We start from the raw sequence: 26512 nt of genomic DNA, 5'->3' as shown, positions 1-26512 counted from the left end.
CAACTAAGAAATATTGTTCATGGTTTAGGCCTAAATGGTTGTCAGATGAACTAATGAGACATGTGGCAGAGAAGAAAAATGCATGGGATACATACAAATTAATGGGTGACATGGAAGCCTATGATAGATATAAGTTGGTCTGTAACCAAGTCACAAAGGAGATTAGGCAGGCAAAGGCAGACTACGAAAAATCCTTGGCAAAAGATGCAAAGAAAAACAGAAAAGAGTTCTTTACCTATTTAAACTCAAGAAGGAAAGGGATGAATCAGATTGGTCCACTGGATATTGATGGTTCAACAGTTGAGGATCCTGCTCAGGTGGCTAACAATCTAAACGAGTATTTTGCATCTACATTCCCACATGAGGAGTTATTCAGGAAGGAGAACGATGTAGGTAAAGTAAACATTGGCAGTGAGCTGGATGATTTTGTAATAACTGAGAGGAAAGTGGAGGAGAGATTGTTGAGGATAAACATAAAAAAGGCACCTGGGGTGGATGGGATCTATCCAGTCATATTAAAGGAGGCAGCAAAGGAAGTAAGCAAACCCTTAGCCATAATTATGAGAGCTTTTTGGACTCAGGGGAGGTACCCATAGACTGGAGATGTGCAAATGTAACACCAATTCACAAAGGAGGATCAAAGGCTGACACAAGTAATTATAGACCTGTTAGTTTAACTTCTGTTCCAGGTAAATTAATGGAGGCACTGGTTAAAGAAGCACTGCAGGATCATCTAGAAAAGAATTCAGTTATAGCTCAGATGCAGCATGGTTTTGTTAAGGGCAGGTCTTGCCTAACCAATTTGATTGGATACTATGATGTAGTCACAAAAGAAGTGGATGCAGGGAATAACTTTGATATTATATATTTGGATCTTAGAAAGGCTTTTGATACTGTTGCACATGGAAGACTGCTGCACAAATTGGAGCAGTGTGGCATTCGAGGCAAATTGCTGCTATGGATAAGGGGATGGTTGAGTGGCAGAAGACAGAGTGGTAATCAATGGACACTGCTCATCGTGGACTAATGTTATTAGTGGAGTTCCTCAGGGTTCAGTGTTGGGTCTGTTGTTGTTTTCGGTGTTTATGAATGATATTGATGATGGGATATCAAGTTTAATGTCCAAGTTTGCAGATGATACAAAGGTTGGCAGGGTTGTTAAGGACACTACTGACGTTATGCTGCTGCAACAGGATCTGGAAAGGTTGAATAGATGGGCTGACAAATGAGGTGACAAATGAAGTTTAATTGACAAATGTAAAGTACTACATATTGGAAACAGTAACCCCAGAGCAACATATCAACTCTGCAGTACTACACTGACAGTGGTGGAGAATGAAAAGGACCTGGAGGTAATTGTGCAGGCAGATATGAAGTCCTCTAAGCAGTGCAGACGAGCTGCAAGAGTAGCTCATGTTGTCTTGTCAATGATATACAGGAATTTTTTTAGCAGGGATATAAGGAGGTGATTATTCCCTTGTATAAGGCAATGGTTAGGCCACATCTTGGGTACTGTATACAGGTCTGGAGGCCTCATTTCAAGAAGGATGTAGAGTTGCTGGAATGGGTACAGAGAAGGGCAACAAGATTAGTGAATGGAACAAAGGGTTGCTCTTACGAAGAAAGGCTTAAGTTTTGCAAATTACAGAGTCTGGAGACTAGGCACCGGCGAGGTGATCTGATAGAGGTGTATAAGGCTTTGAATGGTTTGAGCATGCTCAATGCCAATGAGATTCTTCATCTTGCTTAAAATAATCACCTCAGAGGGCATAAATTCAAATTGAGGAAGGACGGATGTCGGATAGATGTGCGGAAATTTGCCTTTGGCCAGCGGGTGGTTGGTTGGTGGAACCGACTTCCGTCACTTGTTGTTGAAGTTGATAGCCTAAACAAATTTAAGGCTCAACTGGACAGGTATTTCGAACGAACGGAGGGGTGAAATGGGAGTGGTGTGTTTTTTTTTTTTTTTTTTTTTGGGTGATGCTGAATAAGCTTGTTTTCTTGCATCATATGCCTCTACCAATGCTAATGAGTAGGATGGAGTAAAATGAACCAGAAAGATCTGTTCTCCCTTGTGGGCAAATCACAAATCAGGCGAATACAAATATAAAATCTCAGGGAATAACAGAAGACTGGATCCTATAAAGTCACCTATGGGCAGAGAGTTGTCACACTCTGCTCATAGTGAAGACAGTGAATCTAAGTTTAAAGCAAAATTAGATGATAACCTTGTGGGAATGGTATGATGGGATGATGGAATAGTATGAATATTCTGTTTTGTTTGATTTTTTTTTTTTTTGCTGATACAAAAAAAAAGTTTGCTTCTTTGCATCATTCAGCCTTACCAATATCAATACTAAATTCTGAGGATTTCATGATAAAAATTTAGTACTATAATCTTTTTCACTTTCCCAGTAGTAAATTCTTACCATTACTTTAATTTCCTTTAGTAAAATTAAAATAATGATTATTTATGAAAGGAAAATAGCAACTGTTCATATTTTATTTGAAAATAAAGCTGTTTCTTTTAAAATTCTAGGGTAGAAAGCCAAAAAATAGTAGATCTGCTTCTGTTTAGAGCAGAATAAAATTGTTTCCCATATTTAAGTATAAATAAGCCCTTGAGGTTAGCACAGTGGTTATAATCCCACACCACATGGAAAAGACCTGTGATCAAGTCATGGATCATTGATTAGAAAATGGAAGTGTTAAAAAGACTGATGTTAAAATACAAAATGAGAATTTGGGATGGCTCAACAAATCTTTTAAAAGAGAGAAATATAGAATTTCATGAAAATCCATCAAATGGGAGTGGAACTGTTTCGAGTGGTTAGATGGACATGTTGAAGTTAACGGGTGCTTTATATATTTACAAATGTGCCTTAAAAATGGGGTATAACAGATACCATAGTAGTAGATGTGTTCCATTTATGAGTATAACTGAGAAGGTTAATTATTAGATTCTGTACTCATTTTCAAAAAAAATTTGCAGTATTAAAAACTGCATTGCATTTTAATTACATTACTGCAAAATTATTTGCATTTTAATTAATTAAATAACTGTCTACAATTTAAATGTATAATTTATTATACACACAAACACATCTAAACAGGGTATTTCAGAATTGCATGGAACAAATGCAGGAGCATAATCTACAGCTAAAAATAAGAAAAAAAAATTTCTACAAAGGCATCTCAAGTCTTTTCCGAGATATTACGCATTAATCATAAATTGCAATACCATGTAAAAATGAAACTAAAATAAACTTCTAAAAGGAAAACATCTAAAGAAGCTCTTCAAAATGACCTTCATTTTGTTTAATGCAGCATTCAGAGTGATTAATTCACAATTCCCTGTCACATGTTATCATTTCAGTACTATTTAATCTCAACAGTTTCATCGGCTTCCAAAATTCAATTTCTCAATTCATCTTATACAGAGTTCATATGAACTCATACAAAGTAATCTAAGGGTATGAGGTCAAGCAACTGTGATGGCCATCCTGATATTGGTTTCATACTACATATTTAAAAAGTAAAACATCACTTACACTATCTCCTGAAGGCAATCCCTTTGTCAACGTTAACTGTTAAGTAGATTACTCTAGTAACTTTTATCTCATACTTTATTTTTCTCTATTTGATTATTATTTGATCAGATAAGAAATCATCTATTTGATGATTTCTTATACTTTATTTTTCTCCTCCCCTGTAAATTTTGTTTGTGACAACACTCATCCTTTATCATTATTGCATAATTATTTTTATAGTGCTCTAAGCCTTCTGCCCAGGCGCCTCCGTAGCCAGGTGGGAAGGAGCAGCAGTGCGTAGCACATGCTTCTTGATTAGACCGGGGTTCGAGCCCGTCACCACTAAATACGGAGGATGCGGAGAGGTCAGGAATGACCACCGCATATTCACGGAGCAATATGGCCTTAGTTGCTAATGCTCCTAAAAACCAAATAACAACAACAACAACCTTCTGCCCTCTCAGCTGTTTTGGGGAATGCCATTTGTTACTAGTTTTGATACCCATCCAGTTGTACTTGTGATTTGCTCTGGTAACACTTGGTTTTATACGTGCTTTCAACCCAACCTATTCCATCAGTGTTAATTGTGCAGCTGTGTATCACTGTACTTTTACTCCAAGTTTGGTAATAATGGTTGATTTTAATATTTTAATCGTGAGAGAAATGGGCCGGAGGACAATCATACATAAACCAGCCTCTGCTGATTTTCAAGGTCTTTCAATAGTTCCCACGCTCCATTCTGCAGAAAATGTTAGTATGCATCCTGAAAGCCTTACTGATTAAAAATAAAGACCAACAAGATTGTTACCAAAGACACCGCACCAAAAATTAAAGAAAATTCTGTTTATAATGAGCACTGACAATAGTATGTGGATTTTCTTTGACTCAGATATGAGTATTTCAAGGATTGGGAATTCCACTTCTTGAAAAACATGATTCATCTGTAATCAGAACATGGTGGAGATCATTGAGGATCGTGTATATTGCAAAATGAGCCACTGATATATATATATATATGTTATATCATGTGACAATGATATATCTGGGCTGGATATGGTCCAGTGGTTAGCGTGCAATCACAAGTAAGGAGGTTGTGGGTTAAAACCTGTATGCTGCCACAAAACCAAGCAAACTGTGGAAGTGAAAATGTGGCTGACCTTAATAATAATAAATTCAGTATAACATGCAAGTAGCCACAATTCTTCTGGCATTGGCCATATCAAGAATAAATAGAAATTTATTTATTTAACAATTCTTGTACAAGTGTTCCATGAAATGGATACAACTGCCATTCATGTAATGTCCTCCATATGCAAATGAAGCATCTGTGTGACCTTCTGTTTCTTATGGTAGAAGATACATGAAAAGTGCAAAGTATTTGCTCTTCAACATTTGCAGTTTATCAAATTTCCTTCTACCATGTATTTTTTCATAATGATTTCAGCATACCTCTTTCTCCACAGCAGCAAAACTTTTGAGTTGGAAATTTCTTGGCATATCTGTGAACTGCAGCTACAGAATTCTTATGAACCTCACCATAAATTAAAATCCCATTGTTTAACTTGGAAAAAGGAAACATATTTGTAGTGTCCTTAATATCAGTTCAACAGATGTCATCCTGTAAGATTATTATAATAATAATAATAATAATAAGCAACAAGGCTGTTATCATCGAACCTGAAACTCAAGTAAAAAACATGTTAAACTATACTTTGCCACATAAGTTACTCACAATTAAAAGGTATGATTCATGTAGTAGAACAACAATAATCAAGTCAGCGTTGGTACGTTTTTTGCCCTTTTACATGGTTTTGTTATTTATGATTAATGTTTAAATATCTCGGAAATAAAAACTTTTCAGACGTATGTTTACAGAAACGTTATTTTTAACTGTGGCATATGATCCCACATTTGAAACGCCCTGTGGGTGCGTATATACAATAAACAAAACAAAAAAAATCAATACACAAGCTGCAATACGGAGGTCATCTGTAAATATCAAACCATCACACATCTACGAGAAAATAACACTACTACTACTGTGTGACCATGGATTCATCTGCGGTACTGAGGTAGCATTCTGGCTATTAATTAATAGATTTTTTCACCTTTCTTAAGCGGACACGACATAAAATTAACCGACGATATCGTACAACACACCTTTTTATTTTATTCCTAATCAGTGCCAGACGCCAGAAAAGTTAACAAGAATGGCATTGAATTTTATATTGTTTTGAGCTGCAAAACAGAATGAAGGAAATACAAATATTGATATATAGTTTACTGCATAAAACTGTTATAATTTCCTGATTTTTAACTCGTTATCTGTCGTGGGATAATTCATAACTTACGTAAAAAACGGTGGAAAGTTGTACTGCCAGGGCCACTGAAAGTCTGCCATAGTTTTCACATGGAAACCCTTAGTTTCTTCCTAGTAGCATCTGATTTTTTTTTAAAATATTTATATCACACAAGAAAATTTTAAAAACGATTATCAACACTATTCTCTGTTTTCATATTAAATTCACTATTCAGCTTCTCCCAAAAACGCTTCACACAACCTTTCCGAAATCGGAAATTTTAACTGTTATTAAATTGTTAGTTAAGCAACTTTCTGCTAGGTGGAGTAACGGAAATAAAATCTTTTTATGCTGTGTGCGACGATGACCGCTCTAGTGCTAATAGATGGTGTTTACGATTGTAGAGGAGAGAATGTCTACTAAGATTAAATATGCTAGGTTAATCTGATTTTTATTAATTTTGCGGTGGGTTTATATGATCCACACATTGAGCAAAGGCTGAAATTATAGGAATATGTCTGCTTTACCTTTATGCAGGTTACTGTGAGGTTTGTAATTTAGCTGAATATAGCAAAGCATTTCAAGTATTTTTTTCAGGTAAATTTGCTTTGTTTTGCATTTATTATATCTAATGTATTAATCAATCATGCAAATTTATATTAATTTCAAATCACAGAAAAAGCTTTTATTTTCCCCTCTTTCCCTTTTCTCTGCTTTGAAGTTTTCAGATTCATTATAGCAAAATACCGGTCTTCGCGGTAACGATGCCGGTATATCCTGGAATTTCCTAGAATTTCGTTTCCACTTTTCTACATGGAGATGATGATTATTATATAAATATTTAGAAACAAATGTAAAGTTCACTTCTCATCACTGCATTGAGTTCCGAGCACAACGGTACAGACAGCGAGGCCTCTAAGAAAAAATTGAGTTTATGAGAGTATTGTAAACATAAATAAAGTAGAATGAGATTTATTTATTGTATTAGGCAGTAACGGCCTAATTTTGGAAACGCAGAAGTACCTACAATATCATACAAATACTGTGATTTCTACATCCGAATCAAAAATATAATTCTCAAAGATGTCACAGATCTCACATAGTAACACTCGATGAATAATCCACTAAATAATCTTTTCAGGATCCATGTAAAATTGAAACTGTAATGCACAGTTTAGTACAACCAGCGAATGATGAATTACAGAATTCCTTTTTTTTTTTTTTTTTGCCTCTTTGACTTCTACACAGACATTGGAGAGGCAAGAGGATGTTAAAAAAAAAATATTTGCATATTCATTCCAGTTTGCCCTAACCCAAAAAAAAAAAAAAAAATATATATATATATATATGGTGGTAGTAATGGCAAGTGAAACAAGAAAGCAAGCTTATATAGCATCAGCCAAAAAAATATAAAAACACCTACACAGTTCACTCATCTGTACCCTCCAAGAATTTGTCTAGTTCTTCCTTGAATTTGTTCAACCCATTCATTTCCACACATCATTCCTGCAACCATCCTTCTTCAACTTGAATTTGACCTCCCTCATCTGCGTAGTCTCAGCAAGTAGAGTGCCATTAACATTCAGCTAACTCAGTCCATTCAGGGCTTTAAACACATCACTCAGATCTCTTCACATGTGCCTAGCCTTGAGACGCTGCAGTTTGCAGAACTGAAGACTTTCTAGGTAAGAGCACCCTTTTGTTCCCTTCGCCAGTCTGTTTGAATTCGTTCCAGCAGATATACATCCAGTGGTGAGCTATAGTGGGCTCGCAAGAGCCCATTATTTTTTTTTGAAAATTTGCAAGCCCATTGTTGAGATGATCATTTATTTTACAAATGAAATCCTGAATGCAATTATTGAGTATCCAGAGCCGAAGCTATGGTGGGGTGAGCGGAGCCCCATTCCCAACGCTTTAATGGTGCAATCGATTGGTTATGTATTTTAAAATTGCTCCATTTTTGATTTAATTATAATCGGACCTCTGTTTAACGAACTTCTTTATAGTGATTTTTTTTTGATTCCCCTTGGTAATTACATTTAAAATAGTTTCCGTTGAACGAAGAAAATTTCCACGTAACAAATGGATTAAGAGAGACAACTTTGTATACATTGTTCTCACTTCTCACTTTAGGTAATTAGAAAGGGTGAAAGGAATTACTGTTTCACAATGTTAGTGGTGTCTGTAAAACCTATGCAGTCACATACCGAGAAATCGCACTAGTCCATATACTTTCCATAGCCAGTCGGAGGATTAAGAAGATTCTCGACTTCTTGCTTTTTTAAACCTCCAGGTAAATTGTATAAACCCACAAACAGGACCATCCCAAGTAGAAGTGTGTTGTTATAAGCCTAATGACTCTGATGAATACAACAAGAAATAGTAGGCCAGTAAATCAGTATGCCTTATAATGAGGGATTTTAACTTTCCAAGTGTTGACTGGAACTTGTGGGTTGATCACTCTCAGACTGGCAAAAATTTTTTAATTTATCGGTTGACTGTGTTCTACAGCAGCAGCATCCTAGAGAGACATCAAGAGGGAGTAATACTCTTGATCTGATTATGAGCAGTGATTATTCATGTATTGAGATTTTGCAGATACAAGAATCACTAGGTGGCAGTGATCACAGCATATTGATTTGTGATCTACTTAAAGAGGTAACTGTCATCTATAAAGGATAAAGGGAGGAATTTTTGCTTTCGTAAAGGTTTCATTACTGTGGTCTCACAGTTTTTAAATTTTATATGGTGAGATCAGCTGATGATGTCACCATCAGTAAATTTTAAATGGGTAGTGTTCGAAGAATTAATCATAGAAGCTACTAGGCTTTTCATACCAAATAAGAAATACTCTTCAAGGTATAGGCCTAAATGTAAGTCAGATGAACTGATGAAACTTGTGGCAGAGAAGAAAACTGTATGGGATGCATATAAATGGGCAACACAGAAGCCTACGGTAGATATAAACTAGTCTGTAATCAAGTCACAAGGTTGTCAGGCAAACGAAAGCAGATTTTGATAAACCTTTGGTGTATGCAAAGAAAAACAGCAAACACTTCTTTACTTATGTAAACACTAGAACAGTGGTTTTCAACCGGGGTGCCGCAACAACATTCCAGGGGTGCCACGTAATTTGGGTTTAGTTACTTAAACTTTTTTTTTTTTTTAATTTATATGTTTATTTCATTATAAAACGGTGTACAGTATCTTTTTAATTTTGTGGTGATCTGTAATTGATGTTTACTTAGTACCTCTATATAAAGAATAAAATTATTATATACTGTATATATATAATTTGCATTATGAAATGTAATTTTTATAATTATATTATTGTAATAACTATCATATAACATATTTTTATATATATATCTATCTATATATATATATATATATATATCAATAATAGGAACAATTTATAAATATCTTATGCAGAATCCAGATCAGATTAATGCCATCTATTTTAGATAGTACATTACATCCGTCGTAATATATTTTTTTATTGGTTGAAAAAAAGGTTGGGTAGCTTGTTAAAATACATATGTTCTTATATTTATATAGAATCGGTTTTATATTTTCAGCCACCACCATCATATCGAACATAATACTATTAAATAGCACATACCTATTTTACTTAAGGTATAATAAAAAAAAAAATATATATATATATAATCGGATCTAACAGGCAGAAGGTTGAGTAGATTGATCAATCAGGGGTGCCACAAAATAAAATCAATTACTTAGGGTGCCGTTATTGAAAAAAGGTTGAAAACCACTTCACTAGAAGGAAGGGGATGACTCAGATTGGTCTACTCTATATCGATGGTTTGACTGTTGATGAACCTGCTCAGGTTGCTGACAAACTGAAAGACTATTTTGTATCTATATTCACACAGGAATTCTTTAGGGAAGGAGATGCGGGAAGTTTATCAAACTCTAACAGATAGCTAAATGATTTTGTAATAACTGAGAGGAAAGTTGAAGAGAAATTGTTGAAATTAAACATAAGAAAGTCACTTGAGGTGAATGGTATCTATCCAATTATATTAAGGGAGGCAGTGAAGGATGTAAGCAAACCCATAGCTATAATTATGAGAGCATCCTTGGATTCGGGGAAGGTCTTTATGGACTGGAGATGTATGAATGTATCCCCAATTCACAAAGGGAGGAATCAAAGGGTGACACGGGCAATTATAGACCTGTTAGATTAACTTCTGTTCCAGGAAAAATAATGGAGTTACTGGTAAAAGAAGTAATGCAGGATAAGCTAGACAAGGATACAATTATACTTGAGACAAAGCATGTGTTTATTAAGGGGAAATCAAATTTCACCAATTTGATTGAACACTACAACGTAGTCACAAAGGAACTGAAAGCAAAAATAATTTTGATATCATATACTTGGATTTCAGGAAAGCTTTTGATACTGCTGAAGATAAAAGACTGCTGTACAAAGTGGAGCAGTGTGGCATAAAGGGATAGCTGAGTGGGAGAAGACAGAGTGGTAATCAATGGACATTGCTCTTCAAGGACTAACAGTAGTAGTAGTGGCATGTGATGCAAGAAAGCAAGTGTATGTGCTTATGCAGCATCAGCCAAAAAAAAAAAAAAATCACACCATTCCCTCCAAATGCCTGTCCAGTTCCTCCTTAAATTTATTTAACCTATCAACTTCCATAACTACAGATGGAAGTTTGTTCCAGCAATTAACCACCTGCTGGCTAAAGGCAAATTTACGCACATCTATTCTACATCTGTTTTTTTCTTAATTTGAATTTATGCCCCCTTAGGTTCATAATCTGAACAAGTGGAAGGATCCCATCGGAATTCAGCAGCACAGATGCCTAGTCTCCAGCCACTGCAATTTGCAGAACTTAAGCTTCTCTTGGTAAGAGAATCCCTTCATTCCCCTCACCAATCTTGTTGCCCTTCTCTGTACACGCTCAAGCAAATCTACATCCCTCCTAAAATGAGGCCTCCAGACCTGCGCAGTACTCAAGTGGTGGCCTGACCATTGCCTTATACAGAGGGACAACGCCTCCTTTTCCCTGCTAGCAAAATTCCTATATATCATTTACAAAACCCCATGACCCGCCCTGGCAGCCTGTCCGCATTGCTCAGAAAACTTCATATCTGACTGCACAATTACTCCCAGGCCTTTTTCATTTTCTACCATCTTAAGTGTAGTACCACACAGTTGGTATGTTTCTCTGGGGTTACTTCTACCCATATGCAGTACTTTGCATTTGTCAAGGTTAAACTTCAGTTGCCACTTCTTAGCCCATCTGCCCAAATTAGCTAGATCCTGATGCAGTAGCACACTGCTATTACTGTCATTAACAACCCTGCCAACCTTTGTATCATCTGCAAACTTCGATACTAAGCCTGATATACCTTCATCAATATCATTGATAAATATACAAAACAACAGAGGACCCAACGCTGAACCCTGTAGGACTCCACTAATAACATTAGTTCACGAAGAGCAGCACCCATTAATTACCACCCTCTGTCTTCTCCCACTCAACCATTCTTTTATCCATTGTAGCAACTTACCCTTAATACCATTCTGCTCCAATTTGTACAATAGTCTTCCATGCGCAACAGTGTCAAAATCTTTCCTGAAATCCAAATATATGATATCAAAATTATTTTTTGCATCCAGTTCCTTTGTAACCACATCATAATATCCTATCAAATTTGTCAGACAAGACTTTCCCTTAACAAACCTATGCTGTGTCTGAATTATTGCTGCGGTCTTGTCTAGATGATCCTGCAATGCATCTAATGTTATTAGTAGAGTTCCCCCCCCCCCGTGTTCGGTGTTGTGTGCATTGCATTAGCATTAGCATTAGTAGAGGCATATGATGCAAGAAAGCAAGCTTATTCAGCATCAGCCAAAAAAAAAAAACAAAAACACACACCACTCCCATTTCACCCCTCCGTTCGTTCGAAATACCTGTCCAGTTGAGCTTTAAATTTGTTTAGGCTATCAACTTCAACAACAAGTGATGGAAGTCGGTTCCACCAACCAACCACCCGCTGGCCAAAGGCAAATTTCCGCACATCTATCCGACATCCGTCCTTCCTCAATTTGAATTTATGCCCTCTGAGCTGATTATTCTGAGCAAGATGAAGAATCCCATTGGCATTGAGCATGCTCAAACCATTCAAAGCCTTATACACCTCTATCAGATCACCTCGCCGGTGCCTAGTCTCCAGACTCTGTAATTTGCAAAACTTAAGCCTTTCTTCGTAAGAGCAACCCTTTGTTCCATTCACTAATCTTGTTGCCCTTCTCTGTACCCGTTCCAGCAGCTCTACATCCTTCTTGAAATGAGGCCTCCAGACCTGTATACAGTACTCAAGATGTGGCCTAACCATTGCCTTATACAAGGGAATAATCACCTCCTTAACCCTGCTAGAAAAATTCCTGTATATCATTGACAAGACACCATGAGCTACTCTTGCAGCTCGTCTGCACTGCTCAGAGAACTTCATATCTGCCTGCACAATTACCCCCAGGTCCTTTTCATTCTCCACCACTGTCAGTGTAGTACCGCAGAGTTGATACGTTGCTCTGGGGTTACTGTTTCCCATATGTAGTACTTTACATTTGTCAATGTTAAACTTCATTTGCCACCTCTCAACCCATCTGTTCAATCTTTCCAGATCCTGTTGCAGCAGCATAGCGTCAGTAGTGTCCTTAACAACCCTGCCAACCTTTGTATCATCTGCAAACTTGGACATTAAACTTGATATCCCATCATCAATATCATTCATAAACACCGAAAACAACAACGGACCCAACACTGAACCCTGAGGAACTCCACTAATAACATTAGTCCATGTTGAGCAGTGTCCATTGATTACCACTCTGTCTTCTGCCACTCAACCATCCCCTTATCCATAGCAGCAATTTGCCTCCAATGCCACACTGCTCCAATTTGTGCAGCAGTCTTCCATGTGCAACAGCATCAAAAGCCTTTCTAAGATCCAAATATATAATATCAAAGTTATTCCCTGCATCCAGTTCTTTTGTGTATTTGTCAGTGTTTTATGTCAATTATGTCAATGTCAATTGTTTTATGTATTTATCAATGATATTGATGAAGGTGTATAAAACTTAATGTTCAAGTTTGCAAATGATACAAATGCTGGCAGGGTGAGTAATGACAGTATGCTACTACAATAGGTTCTAGAAAAGATGGCAAATGGGCTGAGAAATAGCAATTGAAGTTTAACATTGATAAATGGAAAATAAGATGCAGGATATTTCGGAGACTGCTGGGAATCATTGGGGTACAAATAAACACATGGGTTGTGTTAGGGTAGCTAAGAAAAAGAACAGGTGCATGTATACTTGCGTGTACACCAATGCTAAGAGTTTAGTAAATAAATTTGATGAATTTGAGGTATTGCCCAAAACATCAAAGGCAGATATTGTTGGGATTTCAGAGACATGGTGTCACACAGATATAAGGAATGCAGAACTGGAATTTGGGGAGTACAATGTCTACAGAAAGGATAGACAGGATAGGAAGGGAAGAGGAGTTAGGCTATTAGTTAAGAAACACATAAAATCCAAGGAAGTGAAGCCAGTCGACATCGCTGGACGGTGCAGTGTCGAGTCAGTTTGGTGTGACATAAGCATTGGGAGATCAAAATTGAGAGTAGGAGTGTGCTATAGGCCTAATGACTCTGATGAGTATAATAAGAAACTGTACACGGAAATAGTGGGCCAGTAAATCAGAGAGTCTTATAATGAGGGATTTTAATTTCCCAGATATTGACTGGAACTTGGGGACTGGTCACTCACACACTAGCAAGGCTTTTGTGGATTTATTTGATGATTGTATTCTACATCAGCATGTTCGGGAGGCAATTAGAGGGAGTAATACTCTTGATTTGATTATCAGTAGTGATTCTTCATGCATTAAGGATCTGCAGATAAAAGAACCACTAGGTGGCAGTGATCACAGTGTGCTGAAGTGGGATTTACTCAAAGAGATAACTACCATTAGGGGTAAAGGGAAGGGTTATTGCTTCCGTAAAGGCGACTACGATGGACTGAGACAGTATTTAAATTCTATACAGTGGGACCAACTGATGATGTTAACAACAGCAAATTCAAAATGGGAAGCATTCAAAGAACTTATCTTGGAAGCTACTGGGCTTTACATACCAACTAAGAAATATTGTTCAAGGTTTAGGCCTAAATGGATGTCAGATGAACTAATGAGGCATATGGCAGAGAAGAAAAATGCATGGGATACTTACAAATTAACACATGACACAGAAGCCTATGATAGATACAAGTTGATCTGTAACCAAGTTACAAAGGAGGTTAGGCAGGCGAAGGCAGATTACGAGAGATCCTTGGCAAGGGATGCGAAGAAAAACAGCAAAGACTTCTTTACTTATGTAAACTCTAGAAGGAAGGGGATTAATCAGATTGGTCTACTTGATATCGATGGGTTAACTGTTGATGATCCTGCTCAGGTAGCTAACAAACTAAATGAATATTTTGCATCGACATACACACATGAGGAGTTATTCAGCGAGGGGAATGCCAGAGGTGTATTCAACTCTGGCAGTAAGCTAGAGAATCTTGTAATAACTGAGAGTAAAGTGGAGGAGAAATTGTTGAAGATAAACACAAGAAAGGCACCTGGGGTGGATGGGATCTATCCAGTTATATTAAAGGAGGCAGCAAAGGAGGTAAGCAAACCCTTAGCCATAATTATGAGAGCTTCCTTGGACTCAGAGGAGGTACCCATGGACTGTAGATGTGCAAATGTGACCCCAATTCACAAAGGAGGATCAAAGGCTGACACAAGTAATTATAGACCTGTGAGTTTAATTTCTGTTCCCGGAAAATTAATGGAGGCACTGGTTAAAGAAGCACTGCAGGATCATCTAGACAAGACTTCAGTTATAGCTCAGACACAGCATGGTTTTGTTAAGGGAAAGTCTTGCCTGACCAATTTGATTGGATACTATGATGCAGTCACAAAAGAACTGGATGCAGGGAATAACTTTGATATTATATACTTGGATCTTAGAAAGGCTTTTGATACTGTTGCACATGGAAAACTGCTGCACAAATTGGAGCAGTGTGGCATTGGAGGCAAATTGCTGCTATGGATGTAGGGGTGGTTGAGGGGGAGAAGACAGATGTTATTTGTTATTTTGGAGCATTAGCAACTAAGGCCATATTGCTCCGGGATATGCGGTGGTCATTCCTTGACCTTTCCGTGTTTGGTGGTGACGGGCTCGAACCCCAGGAGAAGACAGAGTGGTAATCAATGGACAATGCTCATCGTGGACTAATATTATTAGTGGAGTCCCTCAGGGTTCAGTATTGGGTCCATTATTGTTTTCTGTATTTATAAATGATATTGATGATGGTATATCAAGCTTAATGTCCAAGTTTGCAGACGATACGAAGGTTGGCAGGGTTGTCAAGGACACTACTGACATTATGCTTCTGCAACAGGATCTGGAAAGGTTGAGCAGATGGGCTGAGAGGTGGCAAATGAAATTTAACATCGAAAAATGTAAAGTACTACATATGGGAAACAGCAACCCTAGAGCAATGTATCAACTCTGTGGTACTACACTGACAGTGGTAGAAAATGAAAGGGACCTGGGGGTGGTTGTGCAGGCAGATATAAAGTTTTCTGAGCAGTGCAGATGGGCTGCAAGAATAGCTCATGGTGTATTGTCAATGATATATAGGAATTTTTCTAGTAGGGATAAGGAGGTGATTATTCCCTTGTATAAGGCAATGGTCAGGCCACACCTAGAGTACTGTATACAGGTCTGGAGGCCTCATTTCAAGAAGTATGTAGAGCTGCTGGAACGAGTACAGAGAAGGACAAGATTAGTGAATGGAACAAAGGGGTGCTCTTATGAAGAAAGGCTTAAGTTTTGCAAATTACAGTGTCTGGAAACTAGGCACCAGCAAGGTGATCTGATAGAGGTGTATAAAGCCTTGAATGGTTTGAGCATGCTCAATGCTGATGGGATTCTTCCTCTTGCTCAGAATAATCACCTGAGAGGGCATAAATTCAAATTGAGGAAAGACAGATGTAGAATAGACGTGTGGAAATTTGCCTTTAGCCAGCGGGTGGTTGGTTGGTGGAACAGACTTCCATCCCTTGTTGTGGAGGTTGATAGCCTAAATAAGTTTAAGGCTCAGCTGGACAGGTATTTCGAACGAACAGAGGGGTGAAGTGGAAGTGGTTATTTTATTATTTATTATTATTATTTTTTTTTGGCTGATGCTGCATAAGCTTGCTTTCTTGTATCAAATGCCTCTGCTAATGCTAAATGCAAAGTACTGCATGTGGGTAGCAGTAACCCCAGAGTAATGTACCAACTGTGTTGTGCTACACTGAGGTTAGTGAAAATTTAAAAACTTGGGGGTAATTGTGCAGTGAGATATGCAGCTCTCTGAGCAATGTAGACAGGCTGCCTGGACAGCTCATGGAGTTTTGTCAATTATATACAGGAATTTTGCTAGTAGTGATAAAGAGGTGATTATCCCATTGTATAAGGCAATGGTCAGGCCACACCTTGAGTACTGCACACAGGTCTGGAGGCCTCATTTTTGGAAGAATGTGGAGCTAATATAACATGTACAGTGAAGGGCAATGAGATTGCTGAAGGGAAAAAAGGGATGGTCTTACCAAGAAAGGCTTAAGTTCTGCAAATTGCATTGTTTAAAGACTGCACCTGTATTCTTCCTCTTGTTCAGACCACATACGAGGCGGCATAAATTCAAATTGAGGAAGGACAGTTGCAGGCGATGTGTGGAAATGCGACTTTAGCCAGCAGGTGATTTATGCTGCAACAAACTTCCATCTGTTGTCTGTTATTGTGAAAGTTGATAGTTTTAATAAATTCAAGGAACTAGATAAACTATTGGAGGGAATGAATGGGAGAAGTGGAAGGTGTCGTGTTTCCTTTCTTTTTTTTCTTTTTTTTTTTTTTTTTTTTGGCCGATGCTGTATAAGCTTGTAGTTGATTGCTGGAACAAACTTCTTTCTGTGATTATGGAAGTTGATAGCTTAAATAAATTCAACGAAGAAGTGGACAAACGTTTGGAGTGAATGGATGGGTGAAATGGGAAGTTTTTTTTTGGCTGATCTGTATAACCTTGCTTTCTTGCATCATATGCCTCTACAAATGCTAATGCTTGCTGTCTTATATCATTTGCCACTGCTAATGCTAAATGCATTCCTGTCTAGTAGATGGTCCTGCATAACTTCTTTAACCAATGACTCCACATTGAACAGCACGAGAAAGCTGCTTGTTTTCTGGAGCGTGTGGGCTGCACTGGTCATTGTTAAACATATTCCAGAATGATTTTTAAGCTGTTCAGAAATGTGCAACAGATCTACCTGATTCAGTGTCTCTGCCTGTCTATCAGTCTACACCCAGGGTCCTCAGCTGGATATCATTATTCTTCTCTTTCTTGGTGATTCCTTTCGACTTCTCTCTCTCTCTCAGGGTAACTCAGGAATTTTTTTTTGGCTGGTGCAGCATAAGCCTCAGGCTTCCTTGCACAAATTACAAATAATATTTACTTAGGCATTGATTCCATTAGATGTTTGGAGATGTCCATAGAGATCTGCAGCCATGCTGCCTGCAAGGCTTCCACAACATCAGAATAGATGACGGTTACATGTTCATGTGCCTCGCTTCCCATTCCAAATATCCCACAGGCATTCAATTGCACTGAGGTCAGGCGAATGTGGAGACCACTCAAGATGGGTGATATCTTCACTGTGTTGCTCAAAACCACTTGTGCATAGTGTAAGCCCGATGGCATGGCCATTATCACTTTGGAAGATCCTGTTTCTGTTCGGGAAAAAATGCAACATGGCAGGGTACACATGGTCTCTTAAGAGCTTTCAATATACCTCACCAGTAAGTATTGTAAAGAAGTACCAGGTTTGTTTGCTACAATTTTGCTGACAGGGCATGGTGCCCTAAATGTAAAATTATTTCAGTTGTGCCTGATATAGGTCCCAAAATGTACCTGTGGCACTTATAAGACACGGGCCCAATCCTCATATCAATGTTTCCCAAACTGGGGTCCACGGACCCCTGAGGGTCTGTCGACCAGTTCCAGGGAGTCTGCGAAACATTGGTCAAAATATAAAAAAATATTTTATATATATATATATATATACACCTAAACCTATTTTTACATGATAGTACGCTCCTAAAGATTACGCGTAAAAAGAACTACTGACTCCATAGCAAAAGTGAAGATTGGTTCCAAACCTGAAATATAAGCAAAATAATGAAAAAAAACAAACATTAAATTCGTTAGGATTATAAGATTTTTATTTACATTTCACGGAGAACACACACACACACACACACACACACACACATAATGAATTTTAATAACTTTAAGAAAAACATTCATTTCAGTTGTTTGCTAAGGATTCTATAATAATTGTTATTTGCTATCAGTTTCTGACAATAAACACGAAAGCTTTCGTTTTTGTGAGACTGTAATATCACTAGAACTACAAGATATGGTATTATTGTCATTGGCTTCCGCCTCAACTTGTGGAATTCTTCTTGTCGTGTTTTGAACAAAAGTACCACTGGTTGTTTTAGTAGTTTTAGCCATGAACTCAGTTATTAATTGATGTGTTGATGCATTAGATAAGTTGCAATATAATTCTCTGTATGAAGACATTAACAACTTAAGCTCACGTGAAAACTTCCCAGCACGATCTTCATTTGGATCATGTCGGGCAAAATAATTGCCTAAATTACTGGCCAGTTTAAGACCTTCTTTAATTATATCAGCAGTAAAAGTAGGATTATCTTGATCATTATCATTAACTTCTTTGCTTTCAGGAGTCTCAGAAACAATCTCCACTATTTCGTCTTCGCTAAGAGGTTTATCAATTAACAATTCTTCGATATCTGCTGACGTAAGATCATCAAATTCTTCTCCGCCAATTTCACATGCTAAACTTATTATATTGAGGAATTCTGCAGTATGACTGAAGGGAACAGGAGCATTCTCTTTAACACTTACAGGCCAAATAGCATTCCAGCATGCATTTATAGTTTCTGGTCTCAATTCAGATAACGAAAATCGAACCTGATCAATACAATCCATAATTGAAAATTTTTTCCACACATCCATAACTGACAGTGTTTCGTCATCGTTTAGCTTGTTCAAAACGAACTGAAATGTTTATCTGACAATGTTTTAAAAGTCGCAATATGTGACTTTTGTGGTTGTAGCAATGATGTGGTATTGGGTGGCAGAAAACAAAATTGCACGTTTGGGTGTTCTATGGCAGGATGACCAGGTGCATTATCAAGAATCAAAAGCACTTTAAATTCGAGACACTTGTCATTCAAATAGCGTCTAACTTCTGGCACAAAATGTTTGTGGAACCACTCAGTGAAAATATCAATGGTTACCCAAGCTTTTTTATTGGCTATCCAATGAACTGGCAATTTTTGAACATCTACGCCTTTCATTGGCCGTGGTCTTAACGATCAGTTTATAAGCAGTAGTTTTAACATCCGATCTCCTAAAGAGTTCGAACAAAATAGGAGTGTTATGCGATCCTTTGCTGCTTTGAACCCACCAACAGTTTTTTGCATTTTTGATACGCAAGTTCTGTTTGGCATTTTTTTTCCAGAAAAGGCCAGTTTCATCCATATTCCAAACTTGTTCACGAGTGTAACCTCCATCTTCAATTATTTTAGCAAGTTTTTGCGGAAATGCTTTAGCAGCTGTTTCATCAGCAGAAGCTGTTTCGCCTTTAATTTTTATATTATGAAGAGCATGTCTTTTAAAAACTTAGCCAGCCAACCATTGCTTGCATGAAATTCATATTTTTTCCTCGATTGAGTTGAAGTATCTGGCTGCAGTTTTTTAATCTGTTTGTAAAATCTCAATGCTGATTGCTTGATGGAATTTCCGTCAGCTGGCATTCTTTTTTGTATATTATCTTCTATCCACATCACTAAAGCCTTTTCTAGAACAACATCTCTTGTGTATGATGATGATTTTATACCAGAACATACCGCTTTTCTAATAGCCTCTTCATTTTTCTTTATAGATCTGATAGTTGATTCATGGACCCAAATGCTTACTCACAGCCGTCGCACCTTTCCCAGTTTGAAGACTATCTAAAATTTTAATTTTTATATCCAAGGAAACGGCTTTTCTTATTTTTTTGGTTGTCAGCAACATCATGTGAGGGCTGGATTAAAATCTTCGGTTAATGAAATGAAAGTTTGAAAATTACATACAATGTAGCTTACCATTTATTATTTCTTGGCAAAATTATTAATTTTATAATGCGATTCTGATTTCGCTTAAAAAATGCAAATGCAAAAAATACAGTAACTGTGTTGTCTACTCAAACTGCTGAGAACTGCTTTTTTAAGCGCAGTCAGTTATGTAATTCGGGGAATTCCCAATAAATGAAATTCGTAAGAATTTTTTAAGTTGATACGAGAAACCAAATTCAAATTGCAAACAACTGCTGGTTTTTTTTTTTTTTTTTTTTCTGTTTATGCGCAGTCAGTTATGTAATTCGGAGAATTTAGAATTTTCTTAATTGAAACAAGAATGCAATTCTACAAAATTCTCGTAATTTTCTTGAATTACGCCTGATTTTTTCCTAACTAACTTTAGGTTGGTTGCGTAAAAGTGAATAAAAAATCGCGTAAAAAAATTATTTTTGATATCCCAATTTGCGCAACTCCGAATTCGTGTAAAAAAATTCACATAAAAAGAGGTTTAGGTATATATATATATACACACACACACACACGCATACACAGGGTGTCTCACCAAAAATATTGGTACAAACGTTTAGGGGAGATATGTAACATCTAAAGGAATGTAAATCGCATAGGAACCCATAACCGGAAACATCACGGGAAAGTAGTAGCAGAGGCACAAGAAGCAGAAATGACACAAGAAAGTAATTAGTGGCAAACATTTATTTGACATAATATTAACAATGGAGTACGAGACGGATGCATTTCATGATGTTACAACAGATGCTCGAAGGTTCCACCATGAGATGCGATGCATGCGTGACACCGACGCAGCATGGATTGGTGGACACGGTCGAACACACCTGGAGTTTTTCTGACAGTAGCAGCAGCGCAGACGAGTCTCACCATGAGATTCATTTCCGTCTCCACAGGCGATTCATACACGATAGATTTGGGTGCCCCCCACAGAAAGAAATCAAGGCTCTATAAATCAGGTGAGCATGGGGGGCCAGGCCACGGGTCCACCACAGCCAATCCATCGACGCCCAAAATGCCTGTTCAAATGGTCACGAACATACACACCTTTCATAATGGGCAGGCGCCCCGTCATGTTGAAACCAAATGTTGCGTCTCACATTTGCTGGAACATCGTCAAGTAACCCTGGTAGAACTTATTCGAGAAAGATCCGATATTTAGTGGAGTTCATGCGGGATGGTAACAGGTATGGGCAGACTAAGCAGTCACCGACCATACCTGCCCACACATTTATTGCGACGTGATGTTGTCGCATGGGGGCTCACACCGTGTGGGTTGTCGTGAGCCCACACATGAGCATTGTGCTGATTGAATAAGGAAATGAACTTTACCAAAAAAAAAAGTAAAATAGGGGGGGAATAAAGAAGAAGAGGGTACTGTTGAAGCAATATACCTATAATAATTTAGAAAATACGAGCCAATTCAAAAGAAATTTACTGGTATCCCCCCCCCCCAAATGTACCAGTTTCTGAATTATGTGACATCTCACTAATTAATTGAACTGAAAAATATATTTTCAGTTCAACTATTGTTTTGTCACTCGTATGGTTTAGTCATGCGAGGCTTTCTGTCTTATTATTTTTCACTGCATAAAGACTGCCGCTATTCAAATCTGTTGCGTCGGCGATTTGATTTTAGTATCATTCCATCGTTGCATGGATTTGTGTAGCGTTTGAAATGCAGTGATTCAATGACTATTATTGGCCTTGTGGTCCTCTGTCAAAATGGGGCATAATGGTCAGTTTATTTTATTAATTATTATTTTCAGTTCATTTGGTCACATATTGTTGGTAGGCCACATTTCCACCTTGGTGAAATCGAGGAGTCACATACAGTAAATCCTCAATTTAACAGACTAATAGGGGAGAAGGGGTGTCCATTAAATTGAATGTAACCTGGGGACAGGGCCGCTGCAAGTGGGTAGGAGAGGTAAGCATCACTTACAGGTGGTAGTTCAGGAAGGTGCAAAAAAAATTTTGACATATACAATTCGTACCTCTGTTTAACAAACTTCTTTATAGAGAAATTTGATATTTGTGAATTTTTTTTTTTTTTTTTTTTTAATTCCCGTGGGTAATTACATTTATAATAGTTTCAGTAGAACGAAGAAAATTTCCATATGATGGACGGATTACGAGAGACTTTACTGGGGACGCATTGTTCGCACCTATTGAGGCTATTGAATCAATTAGTGCTGCTGCTAAGCACGAATTAAGAACAAAGGGCTTATGCAACATAGTGTTACTCTTAAAACCTATTCAACCGCTTCTCCCACATATCCAGAAGTCGCACTGGTCATCTGATTGTTTTATACAGTCAGCACGACTTCCATCGTTTACCAGTATTCAACACGACAGGCAAATAATTCATTTGAAATAAATACAGTACATGAAATTGCAGGCACATTAATTTGCTTATCCAGATCTGTGTTTCATATTTATATTTTGCAATTATAAAATCTTTTTCTTCAAGTTCTCTGCCCTTAGGCATGTTCAGGGCTTCATTGAGGCATGCTTCTCTATTTTGTGCTATACTTTTAATTCCTGCATAATTTCCTCTTACCTTCCAATCCATCATTCCAATTCTCCTTCTCCCAACATTCTCTTCCCACGCATCTACCCCCTCAATCTCTTTCCTCAGCATGCTTCTCTTCTCAATACATGTCCTCTAAAGTTATTTTCTCTCCTTAAATTTTTACAAATGTTCTCTCTTCTACTTTCTGCAAAATCTGATTCTCACTCTTTCCATTTTCTTCCACACCCACATCTCAAAAGCTTCTAGGTGTCTAATCTCCTCTTTCCCAGTGTCCATGTCTCGGAGCCATATAGTACAACAGTCCATTTTAATGTTTTTATCATTTTCTTTCTTAATTCCTCCTTGAAATTTCTTCTCAATAGTTTCTTTTCTATTACTAAATGCTTCTTTCCCATTGTAATTCTTGTGTTTATTTCTTCCAGGCTTTTCCCATTTTCTGTCATTATGCTTCCAAAGTATCTGTCTATCTCTTCCAATATTATTCCATCTAATTTTGTTTTGATTCTTCTTCCCAGCCACTTTGAAATTAACATTACCTTGGTTTTATTGCTGTTAAGCTTCATATTTTACTCCTTTATTGTGCTGTTCAAGATGTCCAAGGAACTCTGTAATTCTTCATTATTAGCACTCTGTCTAGCCATCTGCAAATCTTATTCTTTATCTTCCCCCTTCCTACTTTTACACCTTCTTTCTGCTCTTCTTTGAACTCTTTCATCAGTGCTTCTGCATATAAATCAAATAGTACGGGAGAAATGGAACATCCTTGCTTTACACCCCTACCAATGAGAAATCACAGAATATTTTCAGGTAAATAGAATAGAGGAAGCATTTGAAAAAATTAATAATATGGCTACTATAACTGGCATTACTACTTCGTTTCCACAAGTAACCACTGTAAGGAAAAGATTGAAAAGACGTCATTTTGATTATGAATGTACTACAAATTTTCAAAATTAATTTTTTCTTTCAAATTATGGACACAACAGTTTTCTCGTTAACTGAAAGGTTTAGAAATATGAAACATATAGAAATATTTAAAATATTTTATAATATTTCTGAATTTAAAAAAATGGTAATATAACAATTTCTTAAATCTTTGCAAAGATTTACGTAATAAATTAAGTGACATTGATCATAACGAGTCTAAATTTTGCATAAAAATTTATGCAAATGAGGGGAACAAAGCTGCAGACTGTGATCTATTTGAAGTGTACAAAGCCTTGAATGGATTGAGCAGGCTCAAACATTGATGGGATTCTTCCTCTTGCTGAGATTACGCACTTGCGAGAGCACAAATTCAAATTAAGGAAAGACAGTTGCAGAACGGTTGATTGGAAATTTGCATTTAGCCAGCGAGTGGTTGAATATGGAACAAACTTCCATCTGTTGTTGTGGAAGTTGATAGCTTAAATAAATTGAAGCAAGAATTGGACAAACTTTTGGAGCAGATGGGAAACAGGTTTTTTCCCCCCCTTTTTTTTTTAGCTGATGTTGTATAAGCTTACTTTCTTGCATCATATGCCACTACTAATGCCAATTTTTCCAGTTTCAGTTGGCTCAGGTGAACAGAGTTTTTCAAAATTAAAATTAATGAAAAATTTATTTACGATTGACAATGTGATAACGACTTTCTAATTTGGCAATAATTTCAATGGAAAATGATCATTTGGAACAAATAAACATAGATGAAATAATCAATAAATTCGCATCTCTTAAAGCAAGGAAACAGATTTGTAATTTTTTTTTTTTAACATTATAATTTTCCTTTTATTTTATTATTGTGATAGAGTATGATTACTGTGATTTAGAATTTAAAGTTTATTTCCAAATGATGTTTCTTGTTTCATTATATTATATGTGAAATATGTTGTAATTCTTTTCTTTTTCAATAAATTAATAATTATTTACGTATTTTATTTTTTAATCGAAATATTTTGGGGCGCCAAATTGGATTTTGCTTACTGGCGGCACAAAGTCACAGGCCCTGCGCATGGGGGGCATTTTTTATTGTTCTTAATGTAAAAAAAAAAGCTTTAATACAATATACAGTACTGTACAATATAAAATTGTTGCAATTTGGCCTTTAATTTACGGATATTAGAAACAGTTTGTTTTTTTACGCCGTAAATTTTGCAAACATGTGCTATTAAGACACCTTGTTCTGATTTCTCAATTAGCTCTAATCTCTGTGCCACATTTAAGGTCACACGTTTTCTTTTAACTCCTCTATCACTTGATGCCATTCAATTATTTAAATTGTAAGGATTGCAAAATTATTTAATAAATAAAGTCACAATTCAGAAATCACAGAAACACTATACAACCTGACTGCACAATAGCTTGAGGCAGACTGAGACTGAAACAAAGTGAGTTGGTAGACCCGCAGTTCAGTGTCTTGAGTCACGTTCAGCTCACAAGTCACTGCCTGCTCTTATCTATAATCTGGGAAAACAGCTATTTGAATACGTTTTCAGAAAGAATAAAAAACAATTTCCTGAATTTTTTTATAAAAATAAAAGTAGGTAATTATAATGGAAATAGGTAATTATTATAAATTTTTAATTAATAACACTGAAGTTTTGTGTAACCTAAAAAAAAAAACATATGGTTGAGATTAATATGTACATTACTGTATTATTATTTGTGCGATCCGTTAAATCAAGGGTTTACTGTAATTCGGAAATGGGTGCCACTAAATTTCTTTTGAATTGGCCTGTACAGTCCATTCCGGTTATTTGGGACACATCGGGACTAGTGCATTTTGGCCCGATTAAGCGGCTGCCCCAATTATCCAAAGTTTCACGTAAATAGTTAAAAATAAAATGTACCCCCCCTTTACAATTGGTTCACTGTACAATCAAATCACGTTACGATGGAGTCACCATAGTAAAGTACAGTACTGTTCACTATACGATGTGCAGTAAGCGCCAGTCATTGTGATCACATTTGTGAATTGAATTTTGATTCTAATTAGCGAAATTAGGAGGAATATTATCCACAGGCTATAAAAGCAAAGATATATTGAGCACAAATTTACCCTTTATTACCTTACCAATTAAAAAATTAAATGATATGTGAAAATCAGAAGAATATACGTGATAATCGGAATACTTAATACGTACTGTAATATGTACATATGAACTAGTTTACATTTCTGTTCACTAACATTTTTGGGTGGGGGTTAAAATTTAAAACAGTAAAAAGATAAGCAATCAATAACAAAAAACACGGCACACAAATTGCAAGTAACACAATACGTGCAAGTGAAAACAGAGTAATGAGTTACAAAGCTTTAAAAAAAGGAATGAAGAGAAGATCTGAAAATTAATTTTTTTATATGATTGAAGATTTCATGGAAGTGTAAACACATTTCACCATAATAACCCACAGAATTCCAGTTGTCAGTATTATCGCAAATTCAGTAAGATCGAGTTTACTGTCCGTTTATGATAGATTTCACTAACAAAAAAGCCCAATAAACAGGTGACATGGTTTTTTTTCCCCAGACTGGAGTTTTTCGTCCAGCAAACAAACAAATCAACCATAGAACACACACAATTAAGAGACATAAGACACAGCACGGCAGATGAATTTAATTATTCGGGTGGCCTAAATGTGTAATAATAGTTAGTCCGATGAATCCTTCCTTTTACCCATCACGCTTGGAATTTTACTACCTACTGAACCACTGACACCTTATTTGTGCTACGTAGTCAACTAACTGCGCACTCTCGTACCTCACTTGGTCAACAGGTCGCATTCAATTTTCATAGCAGTGGTCATAATTCAGTGATTACTCAGTGTATACTTGCACTACACCAATGCTAGAA

At 36.8% G+C, this 26512-nt stretch overlaps 2 protein-coding genes across 2 annotated transcripts in view; one reads left to right on the top strand and one right to left on the bottom strand.

The window, feature by feature from the left end:
• The window catches only part of Vps25 (vacuolar protein sorting 25), a 54123-nt gene extending 48009 nt beyond the window's left edge, over nt 1-6114 (bottom strand). The window contains exon 1 of the mRNA XM_090387946.1: nt 5882-6114. Within this exon, the coding sequence (XP_090244072.1) occupies nt 5882-5931 (50 nt within the window). The 5' untranslated portion in view covers nt 5932-6114. The remainder of the gene's footprint in view (nt 1-5881) is intronic.
• Nucleotides 6115-6194: 80 nt separating this feature from the next.
• LOC150075776 (NEDD8-conjugating enzyme UBE2F-like) overlaps nt 6195-26512 on the top strand; it is an 84432-nt gene continuing 64114 nt past the window's right edge. Inside the window, exon 1 of the mRNA XM_090387945.1 lies at nt 6195-6427. The gene's annotated coding sequence lies outside the window, so the exon portion shown is untranslated. The remainder of the gene's footprint in view (nt 6428-26512) is intronic.

The sequence above is a fragment of the Mastigoproctus giganteus genome, chromosome 13, assembly GCF_048544385.1.
Source record: "Mastigoproctus giganteus isolate SK-2022 chromosome 13, ASM4854438v1, whole genome shotgun sequence".
Lineage (NCBI taxonomy): Eukaryota > Metazoa > Arthropoda > Arachnida > Uropygi > Thelyphonidae > Mastigoproctus > Mastigoproctus giganteus.
This window is presented reverse-complemented; position numbering and strand designations above follow the sequence as displayed.